Raw genomic sequence first — 13,272 nt, 5'->3', positions numbered from 1 at the left:
GCATTGGCGGCTGAGCTTGGCGAAGAGTTTGCCATCGGGGGTGAGCTCCATGACTAGGTAGATGTTGGTTCTGGTGGCCATGACTTTGTAGAGTTTCAGGATGTTGGGGTAGAGGTCGAGGCAGCGCATGGCAAAGACTTCGCGAACTATGCATGGCTCCATGGCGGCGTCCACAATGGATTTATTATTGCTTGTTTTAGATTGAGGGGAGGGGTGGGAAAGAAGAAGATCCATTTTTCTTTTTATTTTTATTTAAGTTTTTTTAATTGTTTAATGTGGTAAATAAAAAATTACCATTTTTCTTTTAAAATTGATTAAAAGGTGGTCAAAGTTTATTTTGATGGTTAATTGATAGAATTTTTGACGGAAACCATTCAAAAGGACCTTAGATGCAATGTTTGGAAATGTTTGGAGTGACGACTGTAACAAATGAAATGTTAGGGCAAAGTCTACTAGTGTTTAAAAGGTTTGAGCAGTGGTGAATCCAGAAATTTGAGTCAGCACGGTCGGCCGTTGACCATCTACCGTTGACCGTAATAAAATATTAAAAGTCCTTTTGGTATCTATTTTTTTTTTTCAAAAAATGCATTTTTGAATGGTGATTTGATGGAAAACGTCTTAACGTGTGACTAAAAATAAAGAAAATTTTTGAATTTACGTGTAATATTCTTTTATTGAAGAATGTATGGATAAAAAGAAAAAAGAAAAATGTAGTTTTAAAAAAAGGGGGAATCGAACAAGGCCTAAAGTATAAATATAATAATTATTTTGTTCAAAATGAACATATATAATTATGTTATAAGAATAAATAGATCTCATCAAATAATATTGTTGTCAAGTTTTGTATAATTTAAAGGAAGAGTGTGAATTCGAATATTTAAAATTGTTATTGTTTACATTAAAACAATCAAAACTTAACAAATATTATTTTGTTAAATTTAATAGCACAATTCAAAAGGTACCATGCCCCTGTTTGATGCCCATTACTTGAAAATGAAAATGGGGGGAATAATATTTTTTTTAGAAAAATGAGTGGTTGAAAAAGAATGAAAAATTTTCGATTTACTTATAATATTATTTTATGGAAGATTGTGTGGTTGAAAATAGAAGAGAGAAAAATGGAATGGAATGTAATTTAATTTAATGGAGATCAAACAGGGGTATAATAGTTAAGTTCACCACAACCCTTGCTTGAGATCATGAGTTCAAATTCTCATTGTCCCTCCCTTATTAAATTTTGGTAAAAATTATAGAATAAAAATAATACATAACAAGTCCATTGACAAAGATTCGAACCTAAGACTTGAAATATATTAAGATTGGCTCTCACCAGGTAAACTACGGGGATGTTTGAAAATAAAATCAATTATCAATAATATGAGTTAAAAATTTAATCTATTACTAGCAAAAAAAAAAAAAAAAATTCCTAGCGGATCCAGCTAGGGCGGCCGTCCTATCTAGCCGCCCTCTGGATCCACCACTGGGTTTGAGGCTTTTGCTGCAATTATTCCTAAATATTAGGTTGGATCAAGATGCAATTCATCGAAACTGTTTTTCTATACAATAGAATATAATGCTACTTAAGGATCATAATGTCTTTTCTAATTGAATGGTCTAATAAACTCTATATAATATATACAACCCACATGAAGATTTTAAAAAGACTTACTTATCAATAAATAGTACATATAGCTGATATTAGGTTAGTACACCACTTCATTTGACCTAAGTATGATAGTTGATCGAGCAACAATGCCATTGTGTAAGCTATTGCAAAGTTTCATACAAGCATTATATGTTGTGTTATTAGAGTAGCTCGTCTTCAACAGGCTTAGGAATTGATCGATCTACTAAAATAAATATCTTATTTGGATATTTGCATGTGATCACTATAACAAACACATCGAAGTCTTCAAGATTGTGCATTCCCTTTTTGCTCCTTACGTTTAGTAATGGATAAAGGCATATGCCAATATGAATTTTGTCATCTATAAGAATTTTGTAACTATTAAAAGATTGGCAACTTGGACGGCCCAGAAAGAGGATAACTGGGGACAAAATGCGTGTCCAAACTTCAAATGTCTGAACAAAAAAGCTGTCATTTTCTCCGCGAAAATGTTCGAACATCTAAGTCCCGTTGCCCTTATTCACCACATGTTGAGAGAAACCTTATAATTCCTCCCAAATATTTCTCTATTTCTTCGCCCAGAATCCAGATACCTTCACCCTGTCGCTGATTTCTTATCCCAGCCGAAATTTCTCAATAAATTTGTATAACTATTTTATTGATTTGATTTGATTCTTTACCAGGTTGATTTGTTTTTGGCTATGGCATCACTTCATTTGACCTAAGTATGATAGTTGATCGAGCAACAATGTCATTGTGTAAGCTATTGCAAAGTTTCATACAAGCATTATATGTTGTATTATTAGAGTAGCTCGTCTTCAACAGGCTTAGGAATTGATCGATCTACTAAAATAAATATCTTATTTGGATATTTGCATGTGATCACTATAACAAACACATCGAAGTCTTCAAGATTGTGCATTCCCTTTTTGCTCCTTACGTTTAGTAATGGATAAAGGCATATGCGAATATGAATTTTGTCATCTATAAGAATTTTGTAACTATTAAAAGATTGGCAACTTGGACGGCCCAGAAAGAGGATAACTGGAGACAAAATGCGTGTCCAAACTTCAAATGTCTGAACAAAAAAGCTGTCATTTTCTCCGCGAAAATGTTCGAACATCTAAGTCCCGTTGCCCTTATTCACCACGTTGAGAGAAACCTTATAATTCCTCCCAAATATTTCTCTATTTCTTCGCCCAGAATCCAGATACCTTCACCCTGTCGCTGATTTCTTATCCCACCCGAAATTTCTCAATAAATTTGTATAACTATTTTATTGATTTGATTTGATTCTTTACCAGGTTGATTTGTTTTTGGCTATGGCATCCGGTTCACCAACTGTGAATAAGATCGAGAGGGCTCACCAGATGTACAGAGAAGGCAAGTACGAGGAAGCGCTGGATTTTTACACCGAGGCGCTTTCTATGGCCAAGATCAAGCCCCAAAGGGTTGCCCTTCACAGCAATCGTGCCGCGTGTTATCTCAAACTCCACGATTTCAAGAAGGTTCCTTTCTTTTCTTTTCTTTTTTTCTTTTTTTTTTTCCCTTTTTTTGTTTTTTTTTCTGGAAATTTGAAAATTGAATCCAAATAATTCGTGTATGCAAACTTCTCGATTTTAATAAATGCTTTGAAGAAGGCCTTTTGTTCGACTCTGGGATATACTGGCTGAAAAATCAGACTGCGGCTCTCTTAAGTTAGTTATCGGATGCAAGTGTTTTTAGATTGATTTTAGAATTTTAGCTTTAAGTCTCTTGAAAGTTGAGACTTACAAATTCTTGAAGGTTATTTGGACATGGAAAGTTTAGGCCAACTCTCTGTGTTTTTCTTGTTACAATTCGAAAGGACTAATTTGCCATGTAGAGGCAATGATGGCAAAGAAGAAAAAAATATTGAATTCTTTGTGTTTTATTGGTGGATGGAGTTTGGTTGTCCAAAAAATTGAAAAATGAACTATCTTTCAATGTATACACATGTAGGAAGGATACAAATGCTTGTAACTTATTGTGATTAGTACAACTAGAGTTTGGAAAGGAATAAAGATTGTAATTTATAATGAAATATTGAAGCAAATAAAATAAAGCCTAGTCCAGTTGGATTTAAATTTGTAAAAAAAGTTTTGTAAGATGTATTATTATTTGTAGCAGTTAAGGTGACTATTACAGTATAACATCGTGAAGACTGATTAAGGTCTCATCTTCGTGATGGAACAAATTTTTTACCTCTGACTCAAGTGCACAAGTGAACTACTGTCTGTTTTGCTGATTTGTATATATGTTTAGTACTATTAATTAGCTATGTGGCACGTCATCCAAGAGTACTCGAGAGATGGTTCAATTTGCATTTAATGCATCTTATGAGCGTCTTGATACATCAGCTCAAAGCACTTAATGCAACCGGTTTCACATTATGATTTTGGTGGCAGTGCTCTGATAAACTGTGGACATGGTCATATTTTGGAAATGGATATCTTTTTTATGATGATGTTGATATTAAGCCACCTGGCATATTTCTTTGTCGCATGTAACTTATGATAAAGGCGTAATGACGAGTTTCCTATACTTGGATAGAATTAAAAGAGTTTCGTTTTACCTTTTGCGCGTACCATCATTGCCTGGGATTATCCCTTTTACAATATTATTAAATGAATTTTGGATTTATTAAGCAGGTCTTCAGTCATCCACTCCCGCTCTTGTGCGTGCGTGCACTTGTGAACTGAAAGCCTATCTTTGTGGGGGTGGTAGATTGATATCAGAATGTTCATAATAACACTGCATAATGGAATTTGAAATTGGAAAAATGTTACGACATTCCTCATGGTTGCACCTTTAGTGAATGACAATAGCTGGTGCAGGATTGATTAAGGAACTTCCATACCACTGCCCCTGAACCAGAGAAAAATTCACATTATTCTTTTTGTTTCCTGTGGGAACGATTTTTAGTGCCAGTTTGGCACCGTTTAAAATTTTAAATTGTTTGTTACAGTATCATTTTTCATCGTACATTGACACAATAAAATATTCTACACATAAACCAATAAAGTTTCTTTAATTTTTAATCATATAGTCTCTAAAAAATACCATTCAGAACTTTTTAACTTTCCAAATAATGGGCAACAAACAGGGGCTTAAATTTAACAATTTCAGCTTTATTTCCAATAAATTCAGGGTTTGACTACAATAATCTTTTTTCCACTCCACTTGATCCAAAGCTACACTTATAGGCTTAAAGAAAGTCTCTTGCAACCAAATTTCTACATGTTATCCTGATATCAGTTTTCTAATATTTTGTAGTTTGATTTCATTGCTCCTGTGAATAGAACTTTTGTAGGTCTAATAAGGCATGTCCGTAATACCTAAATGTGTACCTCTAGAGCTGTCCTCTGATGTCATCGGTGCCACTTGTTGGTGCATTTCTTCATTTCTTATACTACTCATTCTAGTATAGTTCCTCATCTGTTGAGAACATAATTTTTCTGCATTCAGTTTACTAACAACAATTGAGTGAAACTTAACTTTTAACTTGATAAGTATTTCTCAATCACATAGAATCCTTATATAACCTTTTCATTTTGTATACTCCAATCTAATCTTATGCATTTAGGATGGTGTTTCTAAATATAGTTTCTTGACCTGTTGCTACTTGCAAGTTTTTATGTTTATGCTGTCTAAAATTTACTCTTTAGTTGCATGTCGGCTTACATTCAGGTGCAAAAGAGAAAACAGGAACCTTGATTGACTTGTTATGGGATAAATGGTAATGTTACCCTGTTTTTCTATCTATTGTTTCAGGCATCAGAAGAATGTACCTCAGTGCTCGAGCTTGATCACAAGCACACAGGAGCATTGATGTTGCGTGCCCAAACCCTAGTCACCTTGAAGGAGTACCATTCAGCACTTTTTGATGTCAACAGGCTCATTGAGTTGAACCCATCTTCAGAAGTGTATAAAAATCTTCAAGCCCGTCTGAAGTCACAATTGGTAGTCACTCCTTTGTCCTTTATTCTGCTTTTGCATTTATTCCTCTGTTCAATGCTGTTTAACAGATATCCTGCTTATTCATACTTTTCCTGTTATGGAATCGCTGCTTTAAAAGCTTGGCTGCCCCTAATTCTTCAATATATCTTCCATGTTCCCGACCATTGTCATTGCCATTAATTGCATTCTAAACAAATATTTGCTTCTGTACTTTGGCATTATCAAGTTTCTTAGAGAACATTTAAGATCCTCACGTCTATCTCTATTTTGTCTCTTTCTAAAATGCAAATGTGATAACTTTCTGTATGTGGAGATTTTTTCTAGGGGGAATTTTTCTTGGGGGCTGCTGGAGAATTTTGAATGCTTCTTAGAGATTTAACGTGCTTGTATATCTTGCAATGGCATAAGTATTTCAAAAGAGGAACACTTCTCTATAAATTCCTTCTATATAGTTTTATTAGTAGATCACATGAAATTGACTGAAGTTAGTCGTCTCACGCAATATAGTTGCGTAAAAGATGATTTACAATATTCAATGTTCCATGCCTTTTAAGCAAAAATTATGGTGCTCTGTCTAAAAAATGGTGTGTTTTGTTCAAGGAAAGTCACTTGCTCCAATACCTGAAGATGAGGCGGAACTAGAAGAGGATGATGAATTGGTTGAAAATAAGGAAGAAGAACATGGTGAAAAAGAGATAGAGGTTGGTGAAAGTCAAGAAAAAGATGTAATGGAATCAGGAGGGGCAAGCCAGCAAAGAGCTGCATGTGAAAGTGCCATTCCAACAGAGGAAGCTATTACCTCCAAAATTCAGAGCATGCAAAAGCCATCCGATCAACAGTCAGGCTGGCAGGCAATACCAAAACCGAAAGGGCACTCTCAGCTTGATTACTCGCGTTGGGACAGAGTTGAAGATGACTCTAGTGACGAAGAAGATGATGACCCCGACGAAGAGGAGTCTCTGCCTCAATACCGTTTTCGCGTTAGAACTGTTGGTGTAAGGGCGGTTAAATGAAATGGCATAGCCACACAGACATGTAATCATATCTTCTCTCGATTATCTCTCTGTAGATTTCTATCCAGAGATAAAAATTCTTACAGATGAAGAAAGGCTTCATTGCATTATCCTGACTGCTTTTTTTATGGAAATCTTCATTTGATGACAACTCTTATCTATAATGTGAAGATTTGGAATATCCATGTACCTGCTATACATACCTGTACTCTGAGATTGAAACTGAGCAATCGGGCATTGTGCACATCCAACTTGAACATTTATGCTACCTGTTCTGTTGAGACAAATGGCTCTGCTACTGAACCAGTCAACCTGCGGAGAGTGTTCTCTTTTTAACCTAACTCTGTTGTTCCTTTGCAGGATTCTCCGTAAGCAGTACTATTGGAGACTGGACAATACTGTGAAAAAGATTTATCCTTATTTCTAATATTTAGTATTGTAAAGTCTTGTCCAATGTTGTGTACCGAAGATACAGCTAGTTTTGCCTGTAAGTTTGCTATCTTGGATTATTCACTGAGTGCATGTTTGGTATGCAATAGCTAGTGTCACTACCTGCATAATAAAGAGAGTCAAGCTTGTTTGAAGTTTGAACATGGAATTGTATGCTATCTGTGTTATTAGACCTGTATGGATTCTCTTGTCAATCGTGTAACTTTTTGTACTCTCTTTTCCACGTGTTAGTTTCATTGGAGTTTCTGATTTTTGTTCAATCAATGGATATAAGGGAAATAATAGTAAAGGTTGCTTGCTTATCCCCCGTCTCTTCTGCAAGCTTAAATCCGGTCAAAGGTTTCCGTTGGATTAGTAAGGCCGACTTTCGTCCCTGCTCGATGGGTGGGTCTTGCAGTCAAGCTCCCTTCTGCCTTTGCACTCAATGGCCAATCTTTGTCCGATGGAATCCTAGGATATATCTGTTTGTACATATGATGCATCACTTTAGCTCGTGGTATTTGTTATTCAATATGAGCATTTCGTCATTTTTTACCTGAGTGATAACACCTGATCTTGTAGTTCTCTATTTGATAACAATTTCCGGCAAACTTTGGTTAACTGGTCATCGGAGTATCTATGCAGAAAACTGCATCTTTAGCAACTAAGGTTGATGGATGGACGACATGGCTTCCAATTTTATATGCCTGTACCTTGATGAAGTGATAATCTAGGAAACATTGAGAATAGAAATATGGTTGCGATCTTAACATTTTTAGATATGTTACTGTAAGCGTGTGTTTCACTAACCATTGATTTAGATCGATGTCCAAAATTTGTTCTTTTGAGGTAAATAGCCCTTCAGTTTCTCCCGTGTCTCTTTCAGTTAGTTTGTTCTCCCTCCCCTTTGGGACTTTCTATTCTCTCTTAGTTACATTCTTCCTCTTCTCAAATCTTCTTGTTTTGCTTTTGAGGATCGATGGCTAAGTCACTTGCCTATTTAAAAATGCAGTGATGCTATACGTTTAGCCTACTTTAGATTTGAGAGGTATTGTGTGAACAGCATACTTGTGTCTTTGAGAGGGTTCTGGTTTAAGGTGTTTTTGAGGGATATTTTGCGTTCTTGGTGAAGCATTATCGCCAGTCTCTAGAATGGCTTATGTGGTGGCTTCTAGTGGCAATAATCTGAGCCCAAACTCGGTGTACACATTTGGAACTTCAAAGGAGAACATTAACCTTGGTTGCAGTATTTGAGTTTTACTTTATTTTTACTTTTCTGCTTAATGTACATATTGCTTTGGTGGAAATCCTAACAAATCTGGTATTAGAGCCTTTTAATGTCAAGGAGTTCAGATATCTTTCTTGAAGTTGTTGTTCCTTTGACTATCCCACCAATACAATTTCGACACCTCATCACATCATCTCTTCATTTTGGTGGGATGGTCAATGGGACAATAATTTCGACCACATACATCTCATATTTCAATGGATTGGCGTAATTTTTCTACCTCGTGTGCATTCCCATAATGATGGTTGGGTACAAATAGGTTGGTTAAAGACAAGTAGGCAGGGTACAACGAAGCCTGTGTTAGGTCGGTCATCCCTCCTTGGTCGCGAGTACCAAATACCTTCGATCTCTACCGTAGGTGCCAAAGAAGTATGAGATGAAGTCCAAAAAAACTTTTCGGTCTTAAAAAGCAGGTGAAAGGTGGGGGGAACTGCATGTCCTACTAGTTGGATAGAAGCCTACCCACCTACCGGCCTAATCTCCTTTGCCAGAAGAAATGGTAAGGCAATGCCAGAAAGTGAGTCGGAGGGAAATGATTGGATGGAAAAACTGATCGTGTTTTAAACTGCTTAGTGATAGAGGGTCATGTGATATTATGTAAATCATTATGTAAGCTTTGGTGTACGTGTAGCAAGATTGATCTTGCAACTATCTCAAGGTCTCTTGGTTGATTTTATCTTAATCTGTAAATGTCCATCGGTCTATGGAAAAAAGCTGACTTTCAATTTTGTGCGGTCTGATTTGTGTGATACTGAAAATAAGCCTAATTTAGAAGGCTTATCGGGTAAGAGTTGCCCTGCGATGGCTGTAGGGAGTGTCTTGGGGTTCTTGATCTGTGTACAAGTTCTGGAGACTAATTGCACCCTGTCAAAATTAGTCTGGTGAGAAATTCTAATTAATAGTCAGTAGGAGTATGCCTATAACTAAATTGACATTTGAAAGCTGAATTTACTGTCTGATTAACATTTCAACTAATCGAGCCACTAGTTGAATTGCAATATTGGATTCTAATATTATATTTCGGGACTGCATGCTTAATTAAGATATATCTGAGAAATTTGCGATCTCATTGATATTAAGTATGCCTAAGCATGATAAGAGTTTGGTCTTGATTGGGTATGAATATATAATAAATTAATAATCTCGCTTAAATAATAAATTTCTTGGATCCTGACTTACATTAGTGTACTAAATTAATAACCCCGTTAAATGTATAAGATAATAATTTTTTTTAGATCCTTTAAGGCCCAATGAATATATAAAATAATAACTACTTAAATTCATATAAATTAACAAACTTTTAATTTGATAATTTTTTTATTATTATTATTATTATTATTATTATTATTATTATTATTATTATTATTATTTCAATTTGCCTCTTTTTCAAAATATGCATATAAAGTTTTTTGCTTTTTCTTTGCCCCCAAACCAAAGTTAACTTCATCCCTATTTCTTTGCAATGCACATACTACACTGGGCACATATATATATAAATAAATTATGTTCCATGTGTACATGAAATAACTTGAACGATTAATCTTTCAAAATATTAAACTTTGACGTCAATGCATGTACCTTTCCTCTTTAAAGTATTTATTTGTATGCCTTTTTGTGTGCTCGCCTGTAAGAATGATTAAAATCCACCTTAATTTCAGTGGTGTATCGTATTGCATTATATAAAGCTTTACAAGATGGTATAAATGGAATACAAATCAATAATTTACAATGAAATGAAAATCGTGTAAATTAGCCTCCTTCATTTACGTGATTGGCATTGGCATGCTATGGGAAGATTGTGATTGAGGAGTAATATCCTCAATCACAGTATTATTTCCAACACCCCCCCACAAGCTCAACATCGGATTTGATCGGACATGGAGCTTGGAACAAAAGAGCTCAAATAGAGGTCGAGGAACACTCTTGGTAAAGATATCAGCAACTTGTAGATGAGATGGGACATATTGTGTATGAAGTTTTCCCGCGACAACAAGCTCACGAAGAAAGTGGTAGTCCAATTCAACATGCTTGGCCCGCTTGTGTGAAATCGGATTGGAGCTTAAAAAAATAGCACTTTTGTTGTCACATAAGAGAGTGGGCTACTGAGGCATGGATACCTTGAGGTCATGCAGGAGATGTGTGAGTCAGATGAGTTTAGCGGCAGTGGAGGCAAGGGCACGATACTCAGATTCACAGCTGGAACGAGAGACAGTCGGCTGTTTCTTGGCACTCCAGGAAACTAAATTGTCACCAAGATAGATAGAATAACCAGAGGTCGAACGACGAGTATCCGAGCAGCCGGACCAATCAGTATCAGGATAGGCTACAAAAGCACCAGGAGAAGTGGAAGGGCGAAAATGTAGGCCATAGTGAATGGTGCCTTTAACATAGCGGAGGATGCGTTTAACAGCCAGAAAGTGATCATCAGTGGGAGCGAAAAAGGAGTGCTAATCCCATCTCAGTTACATGGCGATGTTTTCTTTCAGCACGACCATTTTGGGCGTGTGTGTATGGACATGAGAGCTGATGGTGAATGCCACTAGAGCGGAGATGATCTTGGAAGAAATTACTGGTAAATTCACCACCGCCGTCACTTTGGAAAATTTTAATTCCAGTGGAGAATTGATTTTCCAAAAATCTTTGGAAAATTTTAATTCCAGTGAAGAATTGATTTTCCACAAATTTTTGAAATTGAATAAAAATATTATAAAAGTCAGATTTCAATTTTAAAGGATAGAGCCACGTGAAACGAGAATAGTCATCGATAAAAATGACATAATAGACAAATCCTAAATTAGATTTGACTGGAGACGGACCCCAAATGTCGCAATGGATAATATCAAGTGTTTTCGATGACCTATATTCATTTCGAGAATAAGGTAAGTGATGACTTTTAGCAATTTGACATATGCCACATAAAGTTGGAGAAGGCAACAAAGATGTAAGATAAAGCTGGCCTTTTTTATTCAATAGAGAAATAACAGAATGATTGACATGTCCAAGTCGTGCATGCCATAAATCATAGGACGCACGAAGCGATTTATTTTTAAGAACAGAAATAAAAGTAGAATGACTTCGCTCAAGGACATATAAGCCTCCATCATGCTTGCCGGTTGCCACCACCCTTCCTGTTTTGCGATTCTGTACAGTGAATATGTTATTAGTAAAGGTAACGGATAAAGGAAAATCTGATGTTAATTTACTGATGGAAAGTAAATTCTTGGTAAGGCGAGGTACAGCTAGGACATCAAGAAGATGTAGATTTGGGGTAGGGGAAATTTTACCAGTATGGGTAATGGGTAGTGAGGCACCATTCCCAACAACCACACAATCCTTACCCATGTAGTTTGTGGCCCGATCCAATTTAGAGTGATTCATGGTCATATGGGCTGAAACCCCTGTATCCAAATACCAGTCAGAGCCCACATCTTCATTTAGAGAACAAGATCTCGTGAAGGCTTTAGCAAGGTGAGCTGGTGTCTCATTTCGATCATAGCGTTGAAGGCACCAATCGACAAAGTGGCCATCCATCCTGCAAATCTGGCATCTTGGTGGACGATGCCATTGACTGTAGTTGGAGCGTCCTTGTCCACGACCAGATGAACTGCTGCCACGTCCACCGAAGTGACCCCGATGACTACGAGAAGAGCCACCATGATGGGTGGAATTTTTTGTGACAGTAAAGGCTGTCGCTGCTGGAGAAGATGAGTCAAGGGATTTCTGAAAAATTTCAAAACTTTCGACCTTTGAGACTAAATCTGCAAATGAGGGCAGAGAAGTTTGGGCCATTTGTGCTGTGGAGAAACTAGAGAAATCAGTACCGAGCTCGCGGAGAAACCTGTGCACCTTGTCAGTACCATCAACTGGACAACCAATTGCATGTAGTTGATCACAAATTGCTTTGAAGGAACGAGCATACTCAACAACCGATCTATTGTCGCGTTTCATTAATTGCAAGTCATCCTTAAGGCGTAGTTCTCGAGCTTTAGAACGATGGCTAAATGCATTTTCTAGCACCAGCCACACATCTCGTGCGGTGGAGAGGCCAACTACCTCAGCCATGGCTTTCTCTGTGAGGGAGGAAAGTAACAAACTGAGGAGATGCTAATCAATAGCTTTCCATGCTAGGTATTTGTCACTTGGCGTGAGAGAAGTGGTAGCGTCAAGTTTTGGGGGCTGCACAAGGGTGCTATCAACATGTTCTAATAATTCTTGATTTTCAAGAAGAGGGAGGAGTTGGGCTTTCCAGAGAAGATAATTTGAGGAGGAAAGTTTAATGGTGATCATGTGGATTAAGGTATTGAAAGAAAGAAGGGTGACAGAAGTTTTAGAAGCCATGAAGGGAAGAAGAAGAACAGAATATTTGGTATGTATGTTAAACCACTTGGCTCTGATACTATAAGAATGATTAAAATCCACATTAATTTCAGTGGTGTATCGTATTGCATTATATAGAGTTTTACAAGATAGTATAAATGGAATACAAATCAATAATTTACAATGAAATGGAAACCGTGTAAATTAGCCTCCTTGAATTACGTGATTGGCATTGACATGCTATGGGAAGATTGTGATTGAGGAGTAATATCCTCAATCACAGTATTATTTCCAACAGCCTGCTCAGTTTTGAATTTCACCATTTTTTAAATTTTCTACATGTATTATAGGAAAACATAATACAAGTTATAAAAATATAAAATACTCTATAAATTAATAAATTCATTTATTGATAAATTAATAAACTATTCATTTATTGATAAATGTATAACCCCTCTAAAATAATAATTTTTCTCGATCCCAACATTATCATTTTATAGAGATTTTACTGTATAATTGTTGGATATTATAAATTCCTTGATAACTTTGGTGATAAGTATTTTTGGTTAAGTGTATGTTTTGTTGACTGCAGTACTTCACCTGATTAACTTTTGAGCACT

General features: G+C 36.2%; 1 protein-coding gene across 3 annotated transcripts; it reads left to right on the top strand.

Moving 5' to 3' along the window:
* The first annotated feature begins 2,026 nt into the window (after window positions 1-2,026).
* LOC111383358 (protein unc-45 homolog A) lies at window positions 2,027-7,291 on the top strand. 3 transcript variants are annotated; one of them, XM_023007469.1, is made up of 4 exons: window positions 2,027-2,307; window positions 2,929-3,135; window positions 5,420-5,608; window positions 6,211-7,284. In XM_023007469.1, the coding sequence occupies exons 2-4, from the start codon at window positions 2,950-2,952 to the stop codon at window positions 6,616-6,618; spliced, it is 783 nt and encodes a 260-aa protein (XP_022863237.1). In that variant the 5' UTR covers window positions 2,027-2,307; window positions 2,929-2,949; the 3' UTR covers window positions 6,619-7,284. The 3 variants fall into 3 exon arrangements, with proteins under 3 accessions (XP_022863237.1, XP_022863236.1, XP_022863235.1); XM_023007468.1 differs by lacking the exon at window positions 2,027-2,307 and having other exon boundaries at window positions 2,685-3,135; window positions 6,211-6,640; window positions 6,979-7,291; XM_023007467.1 differs by lacking the exon at window positions 2,027-2,307 and having other exon boundaries at window positions 2,685-3,135.
* The last annotated feature ends 5,981 nt before the right edge of the window (window positions 7,292-13,272 follow it).

The sequence above is a fragment of the Olea europaea genome, unplaced genomic scaffold (genome assembly GCF_002742605.1).
Source record: "Olea europaea var. sylvestris unplaced genomic scaffold, O_europaea_v1 scaffold2666, whole genome shotgun sequence".
Lineage (NCBI taxonomy): Eukaryota > Viridiplantae > Streptophyta > Magnoliopsida > Lamiales > Oleaceae > Olea > Olea europaea.
The sequence above is the reverse complement of the archived record's forward strand: the minus strand, read 5'-3'. Positions and strand labels throughout refer to the sequence as shown.